This window comes from Limanda limanda, chromosome 10 (genome assembly GCF_963576545.1).
Source record: "Limanda limanda chromosome 10, fLimLim1.1, whole genome shotgun sequence".
Lineage (NCBI taxonomy): Eukaryota > Metazoa > Chordata > Actinopteri > Pleuronectiformes > Pleuronectidae > Limanda > Limanda limanda.
The window spans coordinates 11,677,874-11,699,401 of NC_083645.1; the positions used below are offsets into that span (position 1 = coordinate 11,677,874).

A 21,528-nucleotide genomic window follows, 5' to 3' on the forward strand; every position below is an offset into this window, starting at 1 on the left:
GACTCACGATTGGTCGAAGGAGGTGTATTTGTGGGATCTCGCTTCGGCCCAGATTCTGGCTCCAAACAGTGGTGTTTGTATCTGGGATATCTTAGCTTCAAGTCTAGATCTTGCGAGGAAGTGGAGACTCGTCGACCATCTTTATAAACAGTCCGTGGTTAGACTTTGTAGAAAAAAGGTGATTCAATGCGCCTGTGTCAGCGATATCAATGTGATGACAGTTGTTTCCTGGAAAATAATCTCTCTTCAGTGTCAGGTCTAAATTTGGGGTGGAAAATGTGATCTGTAATCTTGATGTATTTTATGTAATATATTTGTTTAAATGTTGCTGTGTATCCTGTGTACTGAATAGTTAACAGATAATTAATTTGTGAGGAAGAGAAAATCCCTCATCCAGGAGTAAGTTTGATGAAGAAAGCCCCAAAGCCAAAATCATCTTTATTCATTTATGCTAAAAAACTAATCTACAGAATAACATACTGCTTTCTACTTGACTGCATCATATTTTTCTGAAGTTTTGAAAGACTCAAGTCGGTCCAGGTTTTCCTCTCATCTGTCTCTTGGCATTTGGACGCCACCAGGATGCTCTGGCGTGTATTGATCTGATAATCTTCCTGACCAGGTATTATAACTGCGTGCCCTTTACCGGCTGTGTGTTTGTGGGACCCTCTACAAACTGCCAGCCCAGAGTGAAGACGTTTGAAGAGTCGCCCCTGGAGATGAACCCACATAAAGCTCCTCAGGTAATCTTCTCATCACTAGTGGAAAATGTGAACCGACTGGTGACATTTTCTGAACGCCACAGATAATTACCTGAATTAGCGGCAGGGGGTCGACTAAAGGTTGTTCCATTCACGTGATGTCAAACTGTTCCTCTCCTCCCAGGATAACCAGACGGACAGCGGGATGGTTCTGGCCTCCGAGGAATTTGAGAGAATTGCCGCCTCCAAAAGGTTTGTCTTGCAATGGTCCATTTTACTGCGGAAACACTCAGGAGATATGCAGCCTGTTATCTAGTGACAGTGTGAGACTGCTACACACTTATCACTCACTGTGTCGGCTCTGTCAGGTATATAAGACTATTTTTTATAGATGCTTCACATGCTTCGAAGGCAATTTGGACAAAATAACCATTCTTTACTTCTTGGAAAAATGTAGGGTTGAGTCAGTCACAGTGAAACTACAGTAGATTTGCAAATGATGTGAGCATGAGCAGAGTCTGGATTTCTGCATGAATAAGTAGGACCAAGTCTGAGTCATTAAAACCCTCAGGACCTGATTTAAAGAATTAAAATTAACAGAACCTGCCGCTTACAGTATGAGTCAAAAATAAACGTTCTACGTCAAAGCTTAAAACCAATTGGATGCTTAAAGTGGAAAACTCTATACTATCCTTCACTGAAGGATTCACATACGTATAATAATATTAATGACAATAATATGAATTTTCGTATTTTTGTAACAATACTAGATGCTTTATAGGAAGATCAATGAGAGCTAGAATAACACTTAGGCCAAACAGTCCCTTTAAATTCAATCAAGCTGGTTTCACCCACTCAAAGACACCAGTCCTCTAATGGTGCCTGATGTTTTTTCAAGATCCATGAATTACTCTCTGGGATGTCACTGTTAAAGAAAGTGAAAAATATTCCAGGATCCGCCCCTTAATCTGGATCCACACCAAAATTGATTGTTTTACTGTTGTCCTGCATCCTTCTACTAAGTTTCATGAAAATAAAAATAAAAGATTTAAAAGACACTTGAGAATTAGTTTGTCAAAGTTCAATGAGAAACAAGTTCCATAATATAAGGTCTCCGAAAGAAAAGGCTTAGTGTCACTTTGTCTCAAGTCCTGGGTGTAACCACTAGGGCTCCGTCTGTGGATCTTAGCAGTGGAGAGGAAATGTACCAGGTCAATAAATCTGAAGGGTATTTGGGAACAATACCCTAAAAATGTTAAATGAAATTTAAACTGGCAGCCAGTTTTAGGAGTCAAGCACAGGGGTGTTGTGTTTATGCCTTTTTTGTCCCAGATGACAAATATCCTGTTCCAATGAGCTTTTTACTGTGTTCTGTCCCCAGTCGTATTGGCAGCAGCAGCAGCACAGAGCCCCTGACTGCCTCCCATGGCTCCCTGGGCCGAAGCAGCGGCGCCCGGCACCGTCCCAAGTTCTTCAGCCAGCTGTCAGGACAGACCTTCTACAACAACGAGTATGGACACCTGTCCGAAGACGGCTTCTGTGACTTCTTCTCCTCGCCAGACACCCCCTGTCTGGCCTCCTCCAATGTGTAACCTTATCAAAGATGCAGCCCAAAAAGAACTGAAGGGGTTAAAAAAAAAAAAAAAAAAAGTCAGGGGAGGTGTGTTGGATTTACTAACATCCCAGTGATGACATGTAACTAGTCATTTATCAATGATCATCAGGTTATTTTGACCAGAGCTGACCTCTACTCATCTCAAAGTTCGTTCTCTGTGGCCTCAACAAACAGACTGAGCTGTGTGCCTGAAGTTTCTCTAACCAGCCACTGGGTGGCAGCATTACAACAAAAACATACTGAGTATTTTCTATTCACACGTTTATATTTTTATCTTTTATATTCAGAGTATTCTGCCTATATTTGTACAAATTATGTCTCGTACAGGAAGAAATAAAAGTTTATCTTCTTCTCACTCTTCTTTCTATGATTCAAGCAGACATATTCCACTGAGGTGCAGCTTTTAAGATTAAATGTGCAGGTGTAATGCAGAGATTAATAACTGGTGGACATGGAGCTACAGCCACACGCTCTGTGACGATCCATGTAACGGACCGATCTACGACAGAAGCAGATATTTGTGGAATCAGCGTCGTTCAGTGGAGGTGGAGACGCTCTGATTCACACAGGCACCTTGAGGAAGGAATAAGTGACGGAGGTAAACAGAGGGATGTAGGCCGAATGAAGGGGTGACTCACACTAGGCAGCGTTTATCAGAGCCAGACGTAAGCATGATGACAGCTGTGGCAGCTCAACACCCTTTAACACACTGACAAGCTGCAGGTTGTGGAAATGAGCAGCATCAGGAGAGCAAAGTCACTTCATGCAAACACAACTCCAGCCAATATAGCTGCGCTCGTATGATGAGATCAGAGGGTCAGCTTTCCATTTTCAGTTCCTGTGAATGATTGTTGTTCAGGGAACATGGGGAGAGTTTGTAAACAGTCATGAAAAAAGGAAGGGAAAGGACAAAAGTTCGAATCCCTTTTTAGATTTGTAAAATAGATCCTTCATTTAGTAAAAGAGAAAGTGTAAAGGAATAAAGTGCAACAGCAGTCAGTGTCTTCTATTGTACCTTTACTTGAGGGACACATAGCGTTACAGTCATTTGAGACGGAACAAGAAATGGACGACCTTTGTAGTAGAGAGACCAATTCTGAGGACTTTTGATTATCACCGTCCTTGATCATAAAAGCTGTGCTGACAATAGTAGAAAAATAACAAAAATATAATGACTCAAGAGGAAAAAAACAAACAAACAAACATCTGGCCTTGTATTTTCTCCTGACAGAACCGAACCTCCACATTTCATTGAATCACTTGTAAAATAAGTCTAATAAATCTCAGCAAAACAATTTATATTTATTCAAATATTTTACCAAAAAATGAAATGAAAGGGACAAATTCAAAATTAGGACCTTTAACAGCATTGATAAAATATCAGATATAAATGGAATAAAAAGAAATCAATGATCTCAAGAAACTACAGATACAGTAGCTTTAACATGAAGGAAAGAAAAACACTGGTTTGAGTGGCAGTCACTGAAACAGTCTAATAAGAGGGGATCATAATCCTCTAAAATGGAGCAGTAAATCTAAAGGCACAGTTTTAATTACAAGAAATTAAAAGAACAGATGGATGAAATAAATCTCCTGTTGTACAGTTTTACAAAAAAACAACACTTCCTTCAAAAAATAAATCAGTCCCTTTCTGCAGTAGTGGGGGAGTAAACGCAGCACAGTTAAAGTGAGATTCAAGTTGAACAATAGTTCGGGCTGAAAGTAGAAAATAGTAACAAGTAGATTTTGATTTCACCCCGTTTTCTAATCTATAAATCATTGAATTGAACATGATTGAATCCATGTTTTTGTCACACGCTTCTTGATCATATTTAAAACATTGACCATCAGCACAAATCCCATCACCTTTTTTTTTTTTTTTACTTCATTCTAAAAATATATCAGCCTTCAGAAACACCCATTCTGCTTGAACCCTGACACAAGATACTTCAGATTTCATCTCCACAGTAACAAAAGCTCTCCTCTCCTCTCCTCTCCTGGCTCTGGAAACACAGGAAGTGGACACGGGATAGTCGGCGTCCACACGTCAGCGGAGCAGATGGAAAGGAGCTGCAGTAACTGAGATGTAGCCTGGTAGTTACATCGAGTGCAGGAGCCCCTTGATGGGTCACGTTGATACGAGCCCCCCCCCCCCGAGGAAGTTGGTTCAGACAGGACTTGATTTAGCTAACAGGCTAGCAACTTTGCACTTATAAATAAGAGGTGTTGGGGGAAGCCGGGAGTGATCCTCATGACATTTTCCCGATCTGGATCTTCTTCCATGCCTCCGAAGCCGTGAATATACAGGAGTCGATGATGCCTGCCACTGTGAACGTCCCTCCGACTATGGCACAGATCTGCAGAAGACATATCTGTCCGTCAGTGTCGACGTTTAAAAGCTCCACGTTTTCCTTTCTGGTTACAAACGGCTCGATATCAGCTGGCTTTAATCATAACAATACTTTACACTCACAACTCGGAATGTGCTGGAATTCAGCAGAGCTCTGTCGCTGCTTGACTCACAATCTTTAACCATGACTCATAATCACATTACAAAGCACAGTCATCTCCGACCTATGATGTCCTAAGTCAGGATATAATTAAGACACTAAAAGACAAATAACTGTACGTCATCAGCGAAGCAGCTATTTTACTTCTGACCGCATTATCAGTCAGCAGGAAACTTTCTTGAGGAGGTAGTGTTGGTAAAAAATTCCACAACACACAGGGTCAGGTAGGGAGATGAGTCATATAAGAGGAATTTTAAAAACAAAGAGAGAAAATATAGAATTGAATTAGTTATAAAGGTGATTTAGACTTTTTTTATACCGCTTTCAAATCAAACTATTTCACCCTATTTTACTTTGCAGGTAGTTATACTCTGGTCCAACTCTTGTTTTTCCAAATCTAAGATCCCAAAAAGATCTTTCAGGGGACCAGGAAAGAAAAACAAACATTTACGCAAATGTGAAAAAGTTCACATTTAATTGTAAGACAAAGTTGTGTGATGTTTTGAGGAAATATTTGATTGTTAAAGTTGCTTGCTATCAGCTGATGAGAGCACAAACCAAAAGTGAGACAGTGAATGGAAAGAAGCAAATCACGCTAAAGGGGAACTTCATAAAGGTGAGAGTTATTAACGTCTGTTCCACATAATGGAACAATACAAGTCTACAGCTGAACTAGAAGCTCAGTGAGGCTGAACATAAACCTACAAGCAAATGATAACAATGATAGTTAGCAGGTATGTTTGCCATGTTTGTTTTCAAGGTACCTGGTCCAAAGCCAAAGTATACAAAAGACATTTGTTTAACTTGATGGTGGAGAGGAAAAACTACCAACCACCAACTTTCATGGTGATCAACACAATCAAGTGAAATTTCAGTCTGGACCAACCAGCAAAGAGAACCATCTAGCCAGGGTCAAATACAGAATAATTTGGTAAAGCTTCAGTGTTTACAACCCCAAATCCTCACCATTAGTTTTTAAAAATTCAAAAGTTTGTAAATTGAAGTGGTCTGGGCCACAGATTTTAGTTTCTGGCAAGAAGGTGAATCCACTCACTGTTGTGATGAAGCGGTAGAAGGGCTGCCTCCTCTCTGTGTACTTGACTGTGATTGGACTGAGGTCGTATCGGAACCAGATGGCCGGGATGATCCTGCCTGTGTGGCTGTAAGCTACATATTCCTGTGAGGGATGGAAAAAGAGACCGGTTATAAATCATTAAATGTTTTAAAGCCCTGATTTAATAAACAGTGCAGCAGTTACATCCACTAGGTTTAAGCAATCAATAACTTCATTCTTATCTCTGGGGATGGTGGTGGTGCCTATGAGTCATTCGAGTACTGGTTTTGAGTAAGGTCACCCAAAGATCCTGAATGATTACGCACAAATGAGTGTTCAACTAAAACATCTCAAACCCAGATGAAGTAAGCAGGAGGCGGCCACAGTGTGTTGTGAGTAACAGTCCCGTGATGTGGTGACGGGACAGTCCCAGTTGCTACAAATCACAATTCTGATCAACAACACAAATTGATAGTACACATGAAAATAAATTCAGCATGGAAAAGAAGACTGTAGTAGAGGTCCAGGCCCTGATGTGTCTCAGCTCGAACCTTTATTGACGCTGGCGATGAGATTTTGGAATATTTCGCTCAGGCCCTCGTCCGCCCTGCTTCACAGCTCACCTGCACTGTTATTACTTCAAACCCCAAACTCAGCTGTCAGTCAACACAGTTCTAGCGAGTGTGTTTATGGTTTGTTGAGAACTAGGGAACCTTTCCAGTCACTAGGGGTGAGCTTTCACTTAAGGGTGAGTGCATTAGTTAACGCGGCAAAACCGGCTTGAGCGATATGTTAGGATGGTCACTGCGCTTCCATGATAAGAAAATAAACAAAAAACATCATCACATAAGGGTATGATCTGATGGGAAGGATGGGAAGATCAGGGAGACAGCACCTTGTTGGCGACGGTGTACTGGTAGGAGAACCTCTGTTTGCCCGAGAGGTCTTCGTACACTGTTGGAACGATCTTCAGTATGTAGTCATGTGAGGCCAGAGCTGTGGGGGAAACAGAGTTATTTCAATAACAAAAAAACTGCTGCTTCAGTGTCCAAACATGGATCTAGATGTGATCATGACGCCACTGGCTGGAGTCTGTCTATCAGAGACGCAGTGTCAGCTGTGGGAATCAGGTTCCCACTCGGTTTGGTTACGATTGCCGTCCACAAGGGGGTCTCATTTCTGTGCAGCCCTCCAGCAGCCTTACATAAATGCCACACAGAGATTCTGATGAGTGTGTTGTGCGGTGTGTGTACATACGATTAGACGAGAGCTTGTTCGCCCCTCCCAGCGCGTTGAAGGCTCCCTGCACTTTTTGTACCTGTTTGACAACAGAGAGGGAGGAGACGTGCGTTTAGTCTCGTTACTGCAGATCTTATCGGACGCTCTAGGTGGGGTTTGGTTCTGTGACCGGACCTGAAGCTTTTCCCCAAATGCCAGCTTGTGGATGGTGTGGGTCATGTCGGGGCTTGTGGGCTGCGCCGTGGCGCTGTGAGTCGAAACGTGGAAGTTTCCTGGTACCTGGGGACAGACGGACGTGTGGTTAACAGCACCAGGGAAACCTACAACACATTTAGTTAACTAATGACCAAGCAGGAGGACACACATGCACGCACACACCTGGCTGGAAACCAAATGGTCCGTGCCTCCGGAAGACAAGTCCACCCACTTTAACACGTTTCACATATTATTCCACGGGCAAGAGTGTTGGGTAGTACATCTGCTGGGTTAATCATTTTAAATGCACTGGAAAGACTGACGCACAAAGTGTTGGTGGGACACGGAGGACTTTGCAGGGCTCACACTCGAGTGTGCCGTCAGATGTAACTGAGTCTCTGAGCTCTTCCATTTAACATAACTCAATTTAGCAAGAGGAGGAAGCAGGTAGGCCTCATTTGTCCCAGACAGAGGGGTATGTTTAACTCAAGTCCAAGACAAATACACATCATGTAGTCCTAGTGCTTAGGTCCCACAATCTGATTCATTATATTGTAATTACTGCACAAAAGTAAAAACTGTTGCCATTTTGTGTGTGGCCGCAGCTTCAGCATGAATTTCGTTTTCGTACGATAATTTTGCCCTCTGTACATTCAATAATGCCCAAATTACCATAGTATACGATCATGTAATAGCTTAGTGACGCAATAAAATCAGTGTAGTCTAATATAGATCCTACTCTTCTCTAACTCAACATCAATCATGTTTGGTGGATGATGGAGGCGATGGAGAAAGCGATTCAGAGGTGGAGCTTAAACTCAAGTTCAATTTATTTGCGTCTATATTAAAAGTATTTTTTTTCTCTCGGATATGACTTGCATCCGATAACTTTACTCAAAATTTGTTCATTTTAAGCCTCTGGTACAACATGGCGGCTGTCCTACTTCCGCACTTAAGTGGTGAAGTCTTACTTTGTTGATGGTGAACTCTCCCTCAAAGCGACAGCCGTCCCCCTGGTTGAGAGGGAGCTTCATGGAGTTGTCTATGTGACCGACCTCATGGCGGCCCATCTCATCCTGGATGTCCAGACCCACCACTTCAAGAAATGAGAGAGAAAAGGAACAACATGATATAATCAAAGAATGAAAATTAAATAAAATGTCAAACAGTTTCCCTTTTGCCGGATTCAAACTTTTTTTAAATTTGTCCATTAGTGAACTAATAAAGCTAAATATGTTAATGTTTCAGAAAACAGATGAATCCCTGAAACCTCTCATGTTGCAAAAATACCAAATTAGAACTGCAACTAACAATTTACTTATGATGAATCTATTCTTAATATTCTCAAATAACTTTAGAGATTATTTTATTCTTATTATGTCAGAAAACACTGAGTGATACTTTTTGTTTTATCCAATCACCAGTTCAAAATGACTTTAAAATGATATAAAACAGGAAAGAAACAAATAGTCCAGATTAGTGAAGCAGAAACAAGAGAAAGTTTAATTATTTTCTTAATAATCTATATCTTTCCTCAGTTTCCATCTTGGAGTACATTGCAATAAAAAAAAGAAAAATGAAATCATAAGACTAAATCATAAGTGCTCACAGTCACAACAATAAGCATTTAAGTCAAAACAAACAAGATGACAGAATGTTGGTCAGATCAAAGACGTCAACATCTCGTGACTCCTAATAGTTTAAACTATTCATCTGTTAATTAAACAAATTTACGATTCCTCTTTTTTTTGATTTAGCGATGATGAGAATATCATTTGTTTTTTTTGCTTACATTCAATAAGCAAACAGTCACATTTTTATCAACAGAGGAAGAGAAAGATTAAGAGAGAAATCCTCAATATGACTGCAGAGTGTGGCGCAGAGAGTAAATACACACAGAGTCCAAACAGACCCCCCCTCGCTGTCTGTGTTTTTCCATCTAGACTCCACCGAGCCCCCCCCCCACCCCCCTTGCACGCCGCTGTGCACTGGCACACGGACAGCGGCAGGTTTCCAGAGGGTAGCCTGAGCTGTGTGTTGGCGATAGTGTGTGTGTGTGTGTGTGTGTGTGTGTGTGTGTGTGTGTGTGTGTGTGTGTGTGTGTGTGTGTGTGTGTGTGTGTGTGTGTGTGTGTGTGTGTGTGTGTGTGCTGGATCTGTGCTAAAACCTCCACATGGCGTCTGTCTGACCTTTGACGTTCAAGACAAATTTGACCCACCTCACCCCCCACGCCATCAATCTAGATCTCAAAATACAGTGGGCGAATGCAAGTGAAGTTGGAACAGAGTGAGTGTGAGAGCTGCTTGTTTCTCCTTTTTAAGACATTTAGAACTGGAAGGGAGTTTGTGTTAAGTGAGTGGGTGGGGGGGTGCGAGAATTATTATAAGCGTATTACACGCGGTTCTGCTTTTCCATGAAGTCACAAATCAAGACCTGGCAACCCGTAAAGGTCAGCGGAGGAAGACAGTGTTTAACTTTGGAACAGCTTAGCAGAGCAGAGCACATAAATAATGCCGGCTTTTCCATGATGATAATGATTTGTCTCTCTCTCTCTCTCTTAAGTAAATTTGTAATTGACGACAACGTGTTTGGACGCCTGGAAAATGAACCGATGTCAAATATTAACTCGCAGGGCGACGGGTTGAGGAGCTCATTTACATGCAGCTGCACTTTGGTTAGACTAACGTGTTTGGGCCGGTTTTTAAGGCCCAGCATTTCTGCAAAAAATACGTTGAAATTCTGCAAATAAACAAAACCACCGTACACACAACCATCAAGGGTTTTAATTGGAAACAGCAGAGGTACGGCCTTTGTTTAGGCATGCCATGAGCCCGCTCGTCTAAACACATGGCCAACAGCTGTGTGTCTGCATGCCGCAGCCTCGCGCGCTCAAATCTGGACTTCGTTTTTCACACAAGCATTTATTGGCTTTGCCATTTTTGGATATCGTTCGAACTGAATGAGCGTGTGTGCGTTTACTGACGCCGCCCGAGCCTCACGGATGTGGAGTTTGTGCGTGTTTGATTTGTCATTGGGCAAACTTTCTGCAGGGTGTCATGACGAGCAGAATAACGTGTGGCTGCTCTCCGTCCTGGCTCATTGTGAAGCGGCCTGCCCACTGCTCTGACATCCAGGGACAGAACCGGAGCCAACAGAGGCCGCTTCATGACAAACTCAGATCGCAGCTGTGAGGCAGCGGAGGTCTGGTGTTGTGTTATGTAACCCGGTGCAGACCTGGTATTAAAATAGGCCCTCAGGGATCCGGTCACATGCAAGTTAAATTAAATGGTCTGTATTTATATAGAGCTTTTCTAGTCTTGATGACCACTCAAAGCACTTTACTGTGCAGTTCATTTCCATTCACACACATTCATACATTAAATCTATATCTTGCCCAAAGACACTTCAGAATGCAGATGGGCAAGACTAGGATCGATACCGCCAACCTTCTTGTTAGAGGACGACCGCTCTACCCCCTCTGCCACAGCCGCCCCAGTCAGGTGTGAACACAGCCAAATGTGTCCTCAATTCCTGAGAACCAATCACAAAGCACCCTGGATAACATGTGAAGGACCGCCCACTCAGCTGACGTTTCTGACTCTCCTTAGTGTTCACAAGTTAATTTGTTTGTAACCACAATACCATGACTGAATACCACAAAATGACACTTTTCTCAAATTGGTTAACTCTTTCTTCATAGCTGTGCGCATTCATCCATTTAGTTCCTCTTGACTGCACTCTCTATCTCTCCATCTCTCTCTATCTCTCTCTCTCACTTGCAGTAACACAGACTGTCAACAGACACATCTGTAAACTCAGACTGAGGGAAAAGAACATCATTTGGTTTTCGTGAACACAAATGACGTAGGTAAATATTTGCATACAGAGCAGGGAGGTGAGATCAGATCACAAGTGGTCGAAGGAGGAGACACTTTTAAATGCCCGGTATGAAGAGATGATATTAATGTCGTCCACTTGCGGTCAGATCTCTCAGGACGGATGTTTATACCAGGTCTAAAAACTGGCCTCACACCACATTTGGACGTGGTCTGGGACGCGTATGGTCACATTCTTTTTGCCGTGTGAACGCAAATACTTCATGGGCCACAAAAAACCCATTGATAACTGACACATCTATAAACTCATGCTGCGGTAAAAACAACATAATTTGATCTTCGCAAACACGTAGGAAAGTGGTCACAAGAGACACATTCAGTACACATTTTAACTGTGTGAATGGACAAACATAACACGATCAACTTGTGATTGAATCTCTGAGGACAGATGTTGATACCAGGTCTGAACAGGGGCCAAGTAGCATTGAGTCTTTAGATCATCAGTTTATTTCTGCTAATATGCTTGATGTGTTTAATGATGAGGGAGTGCAAGTGTCTGATAAGGGGAAAGAAACAGGAAAAAAAGACATGAACAGTGAGAGAAACAAACAAAAGGGAAGTGTAATGTAGAGAGTTGTATATGTATATATACTCACAATCACAGTGTAAGTTTGGCAAACTGATGTTTAAACTCACATCTATCTTCCCACCACTGTCTTTATCAGGATCGTCCACATACAGTTCATTTACACTGGGATGGACAGAAAGGAGAGAAAGGTTAGATGGGCTGGAACAAAAAAAGTCAATTACAATAAGAATGGGTCAATCTCCTGCACTGAGAACATGTTGTTTACACTAAACAGTCAAGGATTCATTTTCTGTTCTACTGAGAGGCGAGAACATTAGTGTATCTCTGTCATGGTAATTTCCTTTCTGTCACACCCTCCCCAAACTCATCCCTTATGACACATCGCCCGGGAGGTTGACGCGTGCACAAAGCCAATTTCCTGTAAGAAAATTGACCCCATTCATTGGTTACAACACAGAGCACACAATAATGGGGCAATAACGTTTGTGATGAAGTTCCTGTCCTGTCTTTTTCAGACGGTAGGTCCTGTGCGGGGGGGGGGGACTCTCTATTTGACTGTAAGATTGCGTTTACAGCTACAGGATATTGTGAGATACAAGGTTGCTGGGTTGGGTGTGATTGTGCGATACCTACATTTCAGTGGCTATGTATCCCGTCAGCTCAGACAGGAACAGGAAAAGTATGAAGACGCAGCAGAGAATGGAAACTGTGGGCAAAGAGGCAGAGAGTTAGATTGATTCTATTGTTTAAACTCAAAGTCACAGCTGAGCTTACAAATGGTCTTTTGCATTCATCTCAAATTGCAAGGACTGATGCAAGAGGCTCCTCCAGCCTTTAGGAATGGCTGAGCTAAGATACTGACATTAATGAAAACACAGCAACCAACCAACATTTTTTTCCTTAATAGCTGTTATATTGGTGGTGTTAAAGCTGCCATTACTCTGGTTTTAAAGGATCCTCCTGCACTAATTACACATTAAATACCAGCACAACAGGCAGCCATGACACCATGTCCACTTCAAGAGAGGTGAGCTCATGCTTCGAACGTCCTACACACAGCTCTGTCTGAGTTTCCTTAGAAAAAGGTTCAGACAATCACCCAAACCAAAAATGGCTCCAACAGAGAAGCTCCATAGTGAGGTCTTTACAAAAAAATAGAAAGTCCCAGATGACGAATATTATCTTTAAACATTAGGTATTTTTATTCAGTCTGAGCCAAGATGAAGTCTGAGTTTGAAAAAAAGAAGTAGCAACGTTGTCGGTTTCATTTCCTGTGTCAAAGTAAACAAGCATATGCCACATAAAAAAAACAGTTATGTGTTTACGGATATAAATATGGAAGGTAATCTGTGTCGGAGCAACTGTGGTTTATCTGGTATGGTGAGAGTGTCACTCGGGAGGCCCTCACTCAGCAGGAGAGGCGTGTTTACATGACTACTGTCTCCTAGGCTCACACAGTCATGTGACATTGTGGTTGCCAGGGCGTCACAGCCAAACCTGTGGTTTTCAGAGGCTTTGCAGAAAGTAATGTTTAACCAACAAACAATAAGGAGTGTCACTATGACACACACACAGGTCACCACTTCAAGTTCATCAAAAGCTCCATGGGCTACACAAGGTGAAATAATGGAAGGGGATGACTAAATATGAGTCTGTAGGCCTGCTAATAAGTAAATGAGTGTTGTTTTTATTTAAGCTCAATTTAAGCCTTCCCACATGTGAGATGAAACAGGCTCAAAGGTTCATTTCAACATAAGCTTGTTTTTCTCAAGGCTGTGACACAATGAAAAGGATATAGAGTAACAGCATGAATCAGTCTGTGACATACGAAACTAGCCCATTGCCGTAATCAGATGTTCTCGTTATTTTTGTTCTGCCCGAAGCTTATTTTCCTCCTCGCAGCACAATTTTTTTTTTTTACAAATAAGACAAATATTACACATCTTTTGTTAGTGTCCTCAAACAACACATTGATATGTCATGTCCACAGCGAGAGGGGCTCGGGAAAACCACAGGAGCAAAAGACCAGAGGTATTGTTCAAAGTAAATACTTAGTAAATAAACTAAACCCAAAGGAATGTGACCCTAAAGCACAATAACAAAAGCAGACCAGGTCAAATATTTGGCCTTTTGTGAAAAGGGGGAATGTGTTTTTCGTTGCCCCTGAACCATGCAAATCAAAATGTTAGCGGAGCTGCCGGGGACGAAGAAATAACAGTCGCCCGACATTCAAATCCACTGAATGCGCTCACCCCTAGACAGAGGATGGAGACAGGAAGGGAGTGGACTGCATGCAGGAAGAAACTTCCATCCACTTCCTCATGGGTGGACACTGTGTGTATATCTTTAGCAAATTCATTCTCTTCCCTCTCATCCACAAAGGTGCTAGGAGTCTGTAAAACACTGCTCGCTATTGTTTGTGCAGTCTGTCATCAGCTTGGTTCGGACACGTTGTTCCAAGCTGTCATCAGCTGACCAATGAGTAACCCAAGCTGAAGAATGATAGAGGAGCCAAACGTGTGTCATCAGGTGTTTTGTATCCTATTAAACAGTGAATAATGAACACGATCCCTCATTACACAATGACTTGTTGGTGACTGGAAACACATGACCTGACAGGAAAAAACCATTCCGATATCCACTGATGACTTCTCAGGTGCCTGTGGCTATGAAGGAGTGCAATCATTAACATTCCTACCATACTCGTTGTGCTCAAACAGGTACTGATCAGTACTGACTAACTCTGTGAGGATGGAGCTCCGAACCAGGACAGGCAGGTACTCGAAGTACATGCACAGCGGGTGTCTCCTCCCTTTCACTAACTGCTCCTTGAAATATCCACAACACTTAAGTAGGGGCTGGTACTTCTAATCTATCTCCTGTACATTCTAATGAACACCACACGTTCAAAATATGAATTAAACTATTTGTACCCTACCAGTTCAATGCTGGGTCACATGGAGGAGCCACTGGGTTTAGGATAGTGTAAATTGTGATATGATACATCACTATCAGTTGATTTAAACACAAACTTAGCTTTGAGGAGGATTTGAAAAAATATATATATTTTAATTTAATTTAAATTTAAATATTATGGAAATACTTGTTGGGCTGTTTTGGCATTGCACCTAAAAGTTGAATTTGAATATTGTTAGACATATTTTATACATGTTCCTTTCTTGCCGACAGTTAGATAAGAACTCAGACTTCTTGAACAGTCAGATTTATCAACACATCAAAAGAGAACCAAACACAGATCCTCGTTTTTTTTGGCCTGGACAGTGTGAAGAGCTACTCACTGAACGCTCCTGTGTATGTGGGCTGGGTGAGATCTTTTGGCACTTTCCTGTAGATATCGAATCTGAGGAGAGAGGGGGAGAAAGAGAAACAATGAAAAAAGACGGAGAGGAGGAGTGAGAAGAAAAAATAGCAAATGTAAACAGTACGTGCTGAGAAAAGGAGCACACTCTGTACCCGTCAGGTTTTGCAATATTACAGAAGACTGCTGGAATGTTAGCTGTGGACCACAGCCATTACACATAACAGGTCCGGACAGCCAGCTGCAGAACACACGTTTGTACATTTATCTTAATGAGGACATTCATAGGCATAATGCATTCCCTAGCCCCTTACCCAAACCATAAAAACGATGTGTTTAATCCAGACCCTTACCAAAACCCTAACCTAAACTTAACCCTAAAACAAAATCTTAAGCCTGAAACAGCCCATTAGAAATAGGTCAGAGTGAGGACTGCCCGAAATGTACACACACGCGGTTACACCCTTTCCTTTGAATGTGTGTTCTGTAATTCTGACCTGACCCCCCCATCAAGGTCTCTCACACTCTACATATACACAGGGAAACAAAAAGCCAACATAAACACACACAGGAATATAAACACAACTGTACTTCAAACTCTCTTTGGCACAAACTGGAACTTGCAGGACAATGGAGCAGAGATGGATTCAATCTGACAGCCGACTGCTGATTTAACCTAATTTAAATCTTCGACTGAATATTTTCAACTTAGATGGTGAAGAAAAATATGGGATTGTGCGCAAATCAGTGAATCAGAAGCAGAGGAGGATCGTAACCACCTGACGGGACCGACTATCCTCTTGTGAAATGCTGCTGTTGCCTATTTGGGGAGCCGAGCGGGGGGGAAAACTACTCAACACCAAAACTATTTAGGTTCACGAGTTCTTGCGCATGTCCTTTTTGGGCAGTGAAATGTTTTCAACCCCAAACTCCACCGCTGGCTGCTCAAACGCCACCCACTTTCTCTTCTCATTTCGCCTCACACACTCCTTCTCTCTCTCTCCTTCATTTCCACTTCTCCTTCCAAAACACATCTCTTCACAAGAGCAGTTCGAGAAATGATCGCAGCTGATGCAAACAGGGGGTGGGGGATTTCTTGTCCAGATTCGACCGTGCTGCTTCTTCTTGTTTTGTTTTTTGTTTTTATCTACTACCCAAGCAATCCCTGGATCCTAAACACCTCAGCCAGCTTCCTATCATCTCCTCTGCCTCTCTCTCAGATTCACATCCATCTATAACTTCCTGCACCCCTGTCCCATTAGTATTAGATCACTGTGTGCTAATAGCCGGCCTGGCAGGATATATGTAGGGCAGGGAGGGGCTGCCTGTATCGGGATCAGAATAGATTCTACAGTAACACACTTCGTCAATGTTGGGCTTTCATGTGCAGAGGCCGAGTCTCCTTCCTCACATCCCCTCCACGGTACTGATCTCCTGAGTGAACCCGACAGGTGGAGCACAGTGATGCAGCACTGCTGTTACATGAAAACCTTGAAACGCTAGTTTTCAGTTCAAGGTTTGCATCCTCGCCAGGCGACCGCGGGTTCACGACCTGCATTGTTTGGGAAACTTTGTCCACCCTCTTTGTTTACGCTCCAAACAGCAGTATGTGGTCAGGGTGGTTAGGAAGGAAACTAGAGGTTTGTTTGTTGAATTGTCGTCGAGCCAATGAGGTGACGTATTTGCACAGCGTCGACTATATGATAGACTATAGAAAGGACAACATGTCTCTTCAAAACAGTTTCAGGGCTTTTCCACCAGTTGTAAATACTTTTAATGATTGTTATCTCTTTCCGTACGAGTACATAATGCATATGGGTGAGGAAACTGAATCTTAGTCATGTTGTCACACTCACAAGACCTGAGATGGAATCTGATGATCTGTGTGAACTGTAAATAGTCTCAGATAGATGTACAGTAGATATTCAGGGTACGTCTGAGAAACTAGATCTGTGTTGTACTGGGGAGGAAGTCTCACTGACGCTGCTGCTGCTGTTCAAACCTTGAGAACTGGTGCATGAGCAGAGATACACACACTTCATACACCGCAAATGACTCATAACAGTTTCCATGTCAGGATTTAGAAATAGACAAATAAATGAATTGAAGTATTAGAAACTAATTTATAGAGAGAAAATTCAAAGAAAATTTCAGAAACATATGTTTTGTGAAATAAGAACAACATTAACTGAGTTATTTTAGGTATTGTACCACATAATTCAAACAGTACATATTATTTTGTAAAATATATTACATTTAATCGCAGATTTTCTCAGAAGAACATAGCAGTAAACTAGAACAGTCCATGAACACCTCTCACACTCTTAAGTACTTATTATTATGCTCGATGAGAACTCAGCTTCTCTTTAATTCCCTCCGCTCAGAACACTTTGTATTCATGAATATTGATGTTGAGTCTTGAGAGTTCACCTCTCGGTCTAACGCTGACGTTTGTAATTTCCTGAATTACAGTCAACACATCTCCCTCCGTCACTTCCTAGTTCCTACTGCTCAGTCTACTGTGAAAGGTCGGTGATGTTTTGTGACTGATGAGGACGCCGTGTACCAGTATCTCTCATCTGACACCAGTAAATGAAAGCACAGCGGCCGCTTTTCAAAGAAGGCGGCCTTACTAAATGAACCTTATCTCACAAATGAGTCAGAGTGAGTCAGTGTTTCATTCGTTCAACGTGTTGCTCTATATAACGGACAGTTTAGATTTCGTCCTCTCACATGTGATCATCTCCCATCACCAGCTTCAAGGTAACACGTGTGCTGCTCAAGTCATCTGCTGGCAGTGTGCGTCAGGTATCAAACAAACAGTCACCCATCGCTGTCAGGATTCAATCGTGTGACATCTGTTGACAAAGCGCTGACAGCATCCTTACTGAGGCTCTAAATCAACAGCATCTCATAAACACAGCATCATCAGGTGTAGTCAAACCAAATAGATGATGTAATCTGAAGGAGGATTTAACTCGGGGATAAACCCCTTTCAGTTATTCACTCATTCATTCAGAAGAGCAGCTGCTCAGGCATTATGAGTGAGGTTATGCTTATGATTAGAAGCTGATTGTCTGTGTAGTAGGTTTTAACATATCAAAGTATTGCAACCTTTTTAGGAAATAGTCCAGGAAAAGAACCATCTCACAACTCGAGTCTGACTCTCAGTCCAGCCCATAATTTCAACTTCACAAAAAGATGTGTGTCACTGCCGCACTACATGAAACTGTGAAATAATCCAGGAAAGTTCCCAACAAGGATTATAGAGTTCTGAGCTTTTAAAGAAAATAGTTTCTACCGAACAAACCAAGATTATCAAAATAGCTGCTGATAATTATTTTTTGTTGAAGGACTAATCAATAAAGGGACAAATCATTTTTGCTAGAAACACAGTCTCACTTTGGCTGCTACACAATGGTGTACATTTTTATTTTTAAAAATAAAATTCGATTTCTATAATCACTTCAGCCTTGGAGATTGAATTGAGGCAAATAATGTAACACTTTGCTCCCAGACAACATGTTGTTGTGAAGGTATAAAGAATTTAGTTTCAATTCAGATAAGTACCAAAAAAATCGAAAACACTATATTAGATACAGTACTTTAAAGTAAGCCTAAACACAAAAAGCTATCTTCAGACAGAAGATAGTTAAGTGTTTTTGTTCTTTCAACACACGACATCGATAAATCCAATGAAAACATAGAGGAAAGTGACAACAGACCAACTAACACATTTGTTGATTCAAGATGAAATTATATTATATTATATGTAATATAAATTATAATTATATTTAATTATGTTTATTTTATTTCATCCTCACTGTATAACCGTAATACACATACCGTTTAATAATTATCCCTGCACTTCTTTTCTTAGACTGTCGCACTGTTTGTATTTTGTATTGTTTTTGTGACTGTTAGTATTGTACTGTTTTGTTTTGTGTATTCTGTGTAAGCACACTGAGAGCCACTTTACCGAGTCAAATTCCCTGTTTGTGCAAACTTACTTGGCCAATAAACCTGATTCGGATTCTGATAATGACAAAATATGTTCCACAACACTGATCTGTTTAAAATTACACAATGTATTCAGCCCTACAGCCTTATGGGAATACATGCGACCCGAGTGTGTGGCGTAATCTATGCTCGCCTATATGGTCACAGACTCTCATTGTGTTGACTAACACCCTGGTCTCTCCCGTGAGTTTCTGGGTGAAACAACAGGCTAGTTGGTCAATCGAGTTCCAGGTGTTGTAAGTTCAGTGTTGTATAATCAGAGCATTGAGTCAGGGTAGCATCTGAACGGAACGTGACCTCTTTGATAACCTCAGTCAGAACACATTCACTGTGAGAAAAGCACAGGTCATCATCGCACTAAAGAGAAACAAAATCATTTCTTAATTCAGTTGCTTATTGCAACATGGCTGTGGTCTGTAGGAAAGATGGAGAGCGAATGTTTGAGTTTGAGAGGTCACCGACCGGCTATCATTTTCATTATCAGTTACCATGGTTAAATCAATAAATCTCTGATATAATTTAATATACAATGATATAAAATAGAGACAAGTAGCAAATATTCTCATTTTGGAAACTAAGAGAAGTAAATGCTCAACACTGATAATTCAGTTCCTTACGTTAAGATGAATCTATTATCAATATTGTATATTTTTGCTGGTCCACAAATCAATTCATCAACCAAATGTGTGAACACAAATAAGAAAATATTAATTTTAAACAGAATATCATCCGAATCACCAAAAAGTAATTATTACTAAGGGCCTTAATCCTGTGCTTGTCCTGGTGAGAACTCACATTTCCACCCGAAGCTTCAGTTCTTGCCTTCTCCTTAACTTTGTTAAGGACAAATCTACTTAAAAGGGCTGAAATAATGTATCTATTAATCAATTATTCAAACCACCAAAAAAAAATCTAAATGTCAACCATTATTTATAATAACCACAAATTTAGTTTGCAGATAGGAATTTGATTCACAGGTCCTAGGAATACACTGATGGTGAAGAACAATAAAAAGTCAAAGACATAAAAGTAATAAACAATAAATATGAATAAAACTCGAGGAAGAATTGGCTGCTTTTCTTTGAACACCTTTGAATATCTTTGGAACCGGACTTGGCTTTTTTGGGGGGGCAGTTTATATTCTCGTAGACTAAACAGTTAACTAAAACAATGACAGATAATTAATACCAGTAATTAAAAACTAAGTATAAGGCATGTCAACGTGTTTGTTTATCCCAAATATGAGAAGAGCTGGTCTAATTCAACAAGTATTTATTAAGAAGCAATGAAACTTTTTAATTTGAAGTTAATTGCTTCCAGTGTGATTGGAGGATGAGTGTCCTTGACTATTCACACAGTGGCATGGCAGCAGTCAGGATCTGTCCCTGTGACCACAGAGCAAACTGAGGTGTGCTCATAGGGTGTGCTCTGTTGACAGAACCAACCAAGGAGGTGTGGCTGTCGGCCATGAGCACATGACACCAGCAGATCACCTGAATGGATCTGTGGTGTCTGCTCCCACACGGATTCCTCCCAGTGTTGTAATGGGGTGGGGGGGTACTGGGTCTGAATGCTTTGACACATGTGTGTGTGTGTGTGTGTGTGTGTTTGTGTGTATTGATCGTTATTGATTAGTAAACCGGTCGGACTGTTGACAGTCTGTTGCCTACGTGCCCTGAGGTGACTTCTAATAGGGAAATATTAGGACGTGTTCTGCACATGCGCAGACAGGATCAGGAACTAAACTGGGAGCTAACCTGAGCACCAGTCCAGCGGCTGAATCTTCACTCTGCAGCCCACCCACCCCCCAGCCCCCCCAGCCTCCCCAGCCTCCCTGCCCCCCCCAGCGACAATGTGGCCCATTCATGCCCGACCTGAGGCAGCTGTGCTCCGGATGTGACTCGCTCCTCACCGGTCGGTAACCCATCCGCTACAGCCCCGCTCCCCGACTGACCCAGCCCCGCCACCGTCTCCCCCCCCCCAGCCGAGCCCAGCGAAGGGAAGTCCCGTACTCACCTTCTCACATCGAAAGGCATGGTGACAGCAGGGTGCTCTGAGGGGGGGGCGGGGGGCGGACAGGGCTACAAACAGCTCGGGTCTCCTCCTCAACGCTGCCGCTCGTTCATCGGTACCGGGTTGACGTCAGCTTAGGACGCTTTGCACAAGCCGATTGGCTGAGAGCTACTCCCGGTTCAATGATTCTACTTCCGGCCAGAACCGTTCGTCGTTTCTATTTTTTATAACTCGAGTGGAGCAAACGATCAGTTCTCAGAAATAACGGAATTCAAACCAATAAAAAGAAAAAATACTTTGATACAAGCTGTACTTCTGTTCTTTTAGTATTTTTTTCTTCCTGTGAAGCACTTTGTAACTTTATTTATACCACACTTTTCTTAACAAAGTCTGTTATTATATAAGATTATTATATTCCAATGTGTTTTCAATATTTT

At 41.8% G+C, this 21,528-nt stretch overlaps 2 protein-coding genes across 2 annotated transcripts in view; one reads left to right on the forward strand and one right to left on the reverse strand.

The window, feature by feature from the left end:
• The window catches only part of flt4 (fms related receptor tyrosine kinase 4), a 46,195-nt gene extending 43,524 nt beyond the window's left edge, over positions 1-2,671 (forward strand). The window contains exons 28-30 of the mRNA XM_061079689.1: positions 623-743; positions 886-953; positions 2,083-2,671. Of these exons, the coding sequence (XP_060935672.1) occupies positions 623-743; positions 886-953; positions 2,083-2,293 (400 nt within the window). The 3' untranslated portion in view covers positions 2,294-2,671. The remainder of the gene's footprint in view (positions 1-622; positions 744-885; positions 954-2,082) is intronic.
• Positions 2,672-3,312: 641 nt separating this feature from the next.
• ergic1 (endoplasmic reticulum-golgi intermediate compartment 1) lies at positions 3,313-21,233 on the reverse strand. The gene is made up of 10 exons (XM_061079714.1): positions 21,095-21,233; positions 15,039-15,100; positions 12,373-12,445; positions 11,807-11,901; positions 8,286-8,410; positions 7,294-7,398; positions 7,138-7,198; positions 6,776-6,876; positions 5,881-6,003; positions 3,313-4,673 (listed from the first exon to the last, which is right to left on the reverse strand). Exons 1-10 carry the CDS (start codon positions 21,112-21,114, stop codon positions 4,566-4,568), a joined length of 873 nt encoding a protein of 290 aa, XP_060935697.1. The 5' UTR covers positions 21,115-21,233; the 3' UTR covers positions 3,313-4,565.
• Between the last annotated feature and the right edge of the window lie 295 nt (positions 21,234-21,528).

Bases quoted from the DNA above. Each gene is read 5' to 3' on its own strand.
- ergic1 (XM_061079714.1), bottom strand. From the start codon at position 21,114: ATGCCTTTCGATGTGAGAAG. The intron at 12,446-15,038 runs GTGAGTAGCTCT...CTTTGCCCACAG, and splicing joins CACATACACAGGAGCGTTCA to TTTCCATTCTCTGCTGCGTC. The intron at 4,674-5,880 runs GTGAGTGGATTC...TGTCTTCTGCAG, and splicing joins TCTACCGCTTCATCACAACA to ATCTGTGCCATAGTCGGAGG.